At 46.5% G+C, this 5,066-nt stretch overlaps 2 protein-coding genes across 8 annotated transcripts; both read right to left on the bottom strand.

Annotated features, from left to right (window-relative positions):
* Positions 1 to 314: 314 nt before the first annotated feature.
* On the bottom strand, positions 315 to 2,718 carry LOC120286842. Of its 6 annotated transcripts, XR_005545546.1 has the most exons (4): positions 1,326 to 2,718; positions 976 to 1,046; positions 798 to 852; positions 315 to 722 (listed from the first exon to the last, which is right to left on the bottom strand). XR_005545546.1 is itself a non-coding variant. In XM_039299400.1 (3 exons), exons 1-3 carry the CDS (start codon positions 2,263 to 2,265, stop codon positions 991 to 993), a joined length of 255 nt encoding a protein of 84 aa, XP_039155334.1. In that variant the 5' UTR covers positions 2,266 to 2,717; the 3' UTR covers positions 315 to 990. The 6 variants fall into 6 exon arrangements, 3 of the variants coding, with proteins under 3 accessions (XP_039155334.1, XP_039155332.1, XP_039155333.1); XR_005545545.1 differs by having other exon boundaries at positions 798 to 1,046; XR_005545544.1 differs by having other exon boundaries at positions 315 to 852; positions 1,326 to 2,717.
* Positions 2,719 to 3,093: 375 nt separating this feature from the next.
* LOC104414593 (adenosylhomocysteinase 1) lies at positions 3,094 to 4,595 on the bottom strand. Of its 2 annotated transcripts, XM_010025744.1 has the most exons (3): positions 4,284 to 4,595; positions 3,885 to 4,148; positions 3,094 to 3,780 (listed from the first exon to the last, which is right to left on the bottom strand). In XM_010025744.1, the coding sequence occupies exons 1-3, from the start codon at positions 4,593 to 4,595 to the stop codon at positions 3,094 to 3,096; spliced, it is 1,263 nt and encodes a 420-aa protein (XP_010024046.1). The 2 variants fall into 2 exon arrangements, with proteins under 2 accessions (XP_010024046.1, XP_018716826.1); XM_018861281.1 differs by having other exon boundaries at positions 3,885 to 4,595.
* Positions 4,596 to 5,066: the final 471 nt, after the last annotated feature.

Genomic DNA, 5,066 nt, shown 5'->3' with positions numbered 1-5,066 from the left:
TACATAGCTTGGCTCCCAAGCCTGCCATTCCGATTTAACATAAATGCTATCGCCCCTCTGTGTCAAAATACCACTAGAAGCAAATTCATGATGAGTCGTACCTGGAGCTGCATATCCTGTGGTACACTTGACAGCGAGCAAGATAAATTGATTCGCATGACCTTTACAGAACCTTGACACCAGCCTCGCCAAACCAGAATCACTCGCATGAGTAGTCATTTCATTATCAAGAAGAACATTGCTTGGCTCCCAGTCACAGCGGATTATCATTCAAACAGTGGAAAAACTTTCACCCCCACGTTGGAAAGTAATTTAGATAAATGTAGAGACGTTCTCACTCTAAGCATATCAACATTGGGTGTACTGGCTGCGAACATGAACACTAGATAGCTCTCAACAGGATTTTCACCTATCGGATGGGTAAATTTACAGAGAGGAACAAGAAGAGAGTAATCAACCACGCACAGAAATAAGTAGTATAATTTAGACATTTCTGGTAAAGGCCACTGACATATAAAAGTAAGCAATGTTACAAGACCTACAAGTAGGAAATGAAGAAGACAACAATACATAAAATGCGAAGTTCTCTGTGCATGTGAGATTACCGTGCATGAGAGAACTTGCTATTAGGTTCCATCTCTCCATGCAACTACCAACTATCTATAACAGAAGCAAGGAATGAGTCTTCAAGAAGATAGTTGTCTGATATTCTGGTCTGGTCCCTAGTCAATTTAGAAAGGCTAAAAAAAAAAACAAAGAAAGAAAGAAACTCTGAACATGCACCAAGGACTACTAACAGAAACAGAGCACACCCAGAAACACCATTGGTTTTCTTGCTCAACTAAGGTCACCCTGCAAGTAGGGAATGAAGGAGACAGCGTTACTGAGCCCCTGATACAGCGTTATTAAGCCCCTGATACAAAATATGGAGAAAGTAAATTCACAATAAATATAAGAAATTGGTTTGACCAGTACCAATCTCCAACTTTGTCAATCGTCAAAAGAATCCAATATCAGGTTCAATTCCATGTTTGTAGTTAACAACTCTGCATTAAATTCACAATAAAAATTAAACTAAAGTATCCATTTTTAAATAGAATGGTGCAAATATTCTATAAAAATATTTTTTCACCTAACTCAAAACTTTTGATTTCTTCAAAGTCCTCCTCAATCAAAAGTGAAAGGGTGCAGATCGTAGCCAATTTTGAGGACATATAAAAGCTTTCATCCACCATACTTGGGGTCAAGAAGCTATGAAACAAGTTAAGGACACAACCTCCTAAGCTAAATGCGGCCTCTAATGCTATAGTCAAGATAGGCATAACCTCTAATGCTCTTGTCTGCACAAGGAATCCTTTTAAAGTGATCCCACACAATGGATCTTCTCCTTCTATTTGTGGCACTAAGATCCCTCATCACAGGCATCTTGCAAAATCTGCGACACTTGAAACCTGCCAATTATTATTACAATCAGATAAAATGTCCCAGACCAATTTTCCTCTACAATACAATAATAAAAGCACAGTGCGTTATGGAAGCTGTAGTCTTCTACAGCCTCTTGACAAATAACTAGAAAAGCTCGCCTAAATGGCAGGATTCTTTGGCATGGAGTCCTGCCTATGAATGTCATATATAACTAGAAAAGCACTATGTAGTGCTGCAACTTTCAGGATAAAAAAACCACTGTAACGAGTGAAATTATGAAGTCATGACAAGCACATCTGTACATGCTGAACTATTAACTCTGCATAACTTCTCAAAAACAAGGCCTCTCTCCTATGACTCTGCAGAACTTCTTGAAAACACCAGATACAATTGACATCACAAAGGGGTCTGTTCTCCAAATTGCTGCCCTACATGATATAGTAGTATTGTGCTACCTATTAGAGGGCACAGAAGGTCAAAACTGCTCTACAATCTACATGCACGAGCAAATAAACACATAAACGTACACGCATGAACAATCCAACCTCGAAATAAAATAACACCAGCTAGCTCACATCGAAACAATTAAAGAACTAGTAAACACCAAGTACAGACACGTTTCCCTGGGCAAGAACTCAAGCATCTGCACGACGCAATTCCACCCTATGTGTACCGCCGAACTGTTGTGCAAAAATCCAAACAACGCAATTCATCAACACCTTAGAAATGACTCAAACGAGCTCTGAAGGAGAACAACGAGTGCATACACTGACGGAATACTTTTCTCGACTCTAGCTTCCCCGTAAGATGCAGATAACCTAACACAGCTAACGGAGTCATTAATCCCCCTGAAAAGTTCTTAAAACTCTCAGTCCTTCCGTGCTCAACATAAGTTCCTAAATCAAAGAAGGTAAGGAGATCATATCCATCTCCCTCCTCACATAACGCAGGAACTCATCTCTGAGTATCGCCATGCCACCAAGAGATCATGATTTCATGCACCTTTTCCCTCTGCCAATTGAATATTTGCACAGAGCACAACGAGCATTTCGACGTTTACACAAATCCTCCGACATAGCAAAGTTAACGCTCGACAGGCAGAATCCAATTCGACGGAACCTTGAAGACGCTCTGAACTCATCTCCCGAGCGACGGAATCGCGAGAAAAAGAGAGGAAGAGTGAATCCCAGGTCGAACCTTGAAGACACTTTGACCCGAGAGAGACCGAGATGGCGTAGCGTCTTTCGATGCGTTTCGGAACCGACTCGTCCGCAATGTCCGATTTTTCTCTTATTATCCGAACCGGAAGGAGAACTGGTCCGAATGTCGGTCGGCTTTTGTTTCGGGCGGGTTTCTTCTTCTTCTTTTTTTCTTTTTATATAAATAGTGGTCGCCTTTCAGCTTTGAGACATCGAGGCCGAGGGGAGTTTATTTTACTTTCTATTTTTATTTATTGCTGGAAACCTTAAGTAATAAGATTTAGACGAGGTCTTACATTCTCTTATACATAAATACATACATACATACATACATACATGCATACATACGTACGTACGTATTTATTTATTCTACTGGACTTCCAAACTTCATCCACGGCCCACTGCTCTCGGAATGTAAACCCAACCATACTTAGCTAAATATCAAGAATCCTAAAACGGCGACGCTGATCTAGTCGGAATGCTCCATGCTAAGCTTGGTGAGCTTAGCGCCAAGCTTGCCGAGGTGAAGAATGGCCACCTTCTCGTCCAGGTGCTTGGGCATGGCGTAGACCTTCTTCTCATACTTGCCCGTCTCCCTTTCCATCCACAGCTCCAGCTGCGCCATCACCTGGTTCGTGAAGGTGCAGGAGGACATCACCGAGCTAGGGTGGCCCAAGTTCACGAGGCGTCCGTCCGCCAAGACAATGACGCCCGACTCGGTGTCGGGGAAGACCCACCTGTCCGTCTGGGGATTGAAGGTGATGCGCTTCATGCCCGGGAAGCTCTCGAGTCCGGGCATGTCAATCGCCTTATCGAAGGGACCACTGTTGCAGACAATGGCGTTGTTCTTCATCTTCCTCATGTGGTCGACCGTGATGCCCTTGCTGCCGCCCGCGGTGACGATAAAGATGTCGGCCTCGGAGACAACATCCTCGAGGGTTAGGACCAGGATACCTTCCATGAGAGCCTGGAGAGCGCGGATGGGATTGATTTCGGTCACAATGACACAAGCACCGGCCTTCTTCAGGGCAGCAGCGCAGTCCTTGCCGACGTCTCCATATCCACAGACCACAGCAACTTTCCCGGCAATCTTAATGTCGGTGGCCATCAGTAGACCGTCAGGCCCAGAGGGGCGGCAACCGCACAAATTTTGAAACTGTTCCATGCAAGAGCACTGCGTTCCAAGAAGGGATTAAATGGAGCTACTCGTGACTCTACTCTTTATCATAAAACTGGAATGACTAGATTCTTTATTAGTACCTTGGTCTCGGTGACAGAGTCGTTGACATTAATAACGGGGAATAAGAGAGTCCCATTGGCCTGCATCCGGTACAGCCTCTCGACAGCAGTGGCGGTCGCCACGGAGACTCCGACGAGTCTCTCCTTCATCTTGTGGTACCTCTTCAGATCGGTCTCCAACCCATCCCTGATTATGGTCAGCACGATCTGCAACTCCGTATTATCAGTGGACGCCGGGTCGGGGAGATTCCCAGTGTTCTCGTAGGCCTCCTCCGCCTTGATGCCCTCATGGATGAGGAGGATGGCATCGCCCCCATCGCCGACGATGAGGTCAGGGCCACCGCCGGGGCCCCACTCGAGGGCCCGCTCGATGCACCACCAGTACTCCTGGGGCGTCTCGCCCTTCGGGGCAAAGACGGCAGCGGAGTCGCGGGCGATGACAGCCGCCGCGTGGTCCTGGGTGGAGAAGGTGTTGCACGAGCACCAGCGGGCCTCGGCGCCGAGGGCGGTGAGGGTCTCGATGAGGACGGCAGTCTGGATGGTCATGTGGACGGAGCCGGTGATCCTTGCGCCCTTGAGTGGTTGCGAGGGGCCAAACACCGAGCGGCAGGACATGAGGGCGGGCATTTGGACCTCCGCGAGCTGGATCTCGAGGCGGCCGAAGTCCGCTTGCGACATGTCCTTGACCTTGTACTCGCGGCCGCTGGCGGTTCTCTCCGCTGGCAACGCCATTCCTTTTTCCTTCTTCGGGTGTTTGGACTGAGATCCGAAACACAAACCCTGTGGGGGGAGAGAGACAGAGAGAGATGGTGGGAGGGATGGAGCGAAGGAAGGAGATGGTGTTGAGGAATTTAAGTACTTGAGCCGGCTGCCTCTCAATACATACATGTCTACATCATCAACGTTTTGAGCCGGTTAGTACATACACGTCCCCATCATCGAGGTTTTGAGCCAGTTAGTACATACACGTCCCCATCATCGAGGTTTTGAGCTAGTTGATATCAATGCTCGCAATAGACGAGACCGCTGACTGTAGCAAATCACTATAGCAAGTCACTGTAGCAAGTCACTGTAGCGTTACTGTAGCGTTAAGCTAGGAAAATCACTGTTCATTATCACTGTTCATACATGTCTACATACATACATCGAGGTTTTGAGCCGGTTAGTACATACACGTTCCCATCATCGAGGTTTTGAGCCGGT

Source organism: Eucalyptus grandis, chromosome 8, assembly GCF_016545825.1.
Source record: "Eucalyptus grandis isolate ANBG69807.140 chromosome 8, ASM1654582v1, whole genome shotgun sequence".
NCBI classification, from domain to species: Eukaryota; Viridiplantae; Streptophyta; class Magnoliopsida; order Myrtales; family Myrtaceae; genus Eucalyptus; species Eucalyptus grandis.
Note: the sequence above shows the minus strand (reverse complement) of the source record. Positions and strands in the feature narration are given on the sequence as shown.

Excerpts from the sequence above, each read along its gene's own strand:
- LOC104414593 (XM_018861281.1), bottom strand. The coding sequence starts at position 4,595 with ATGGCGTTGCCAGCGGAGAGAACCGCCAGCGGCCGCGAGTACAAGGTC. Across the intron at positions 3,781-3,884 it reads ACTCTGTCACCGAGACCAAG|TTTCAAAATTTGTGCGGTTG; the intron begins GTACTAATAAAG and ends TGCATGGAACAG.
- LOC120286842 (XM_039299398.1), bottom strand. The coding sequence starts at position 2,566 with ATGAGTTCAGAGCGTCTTCAAGGTTCCGTCGAATTGGATTCTGCCTGT. Across the intron at positions 1,452-2,427 it reads TCAATTGGCAGAGGGAAAAG|GTTTCAAGTGTCGCAGATTT; the intron begins GTGCATGAAATC and ends AATAATTGGCAG. Across the intron at positions 1,047-1,325 it reads TGCAGACAAGAGCATTAGAG|AGTTGTTAACTACAAACATG; the intron begins GTTATGCCTATC and ends AATTTAATGCAG.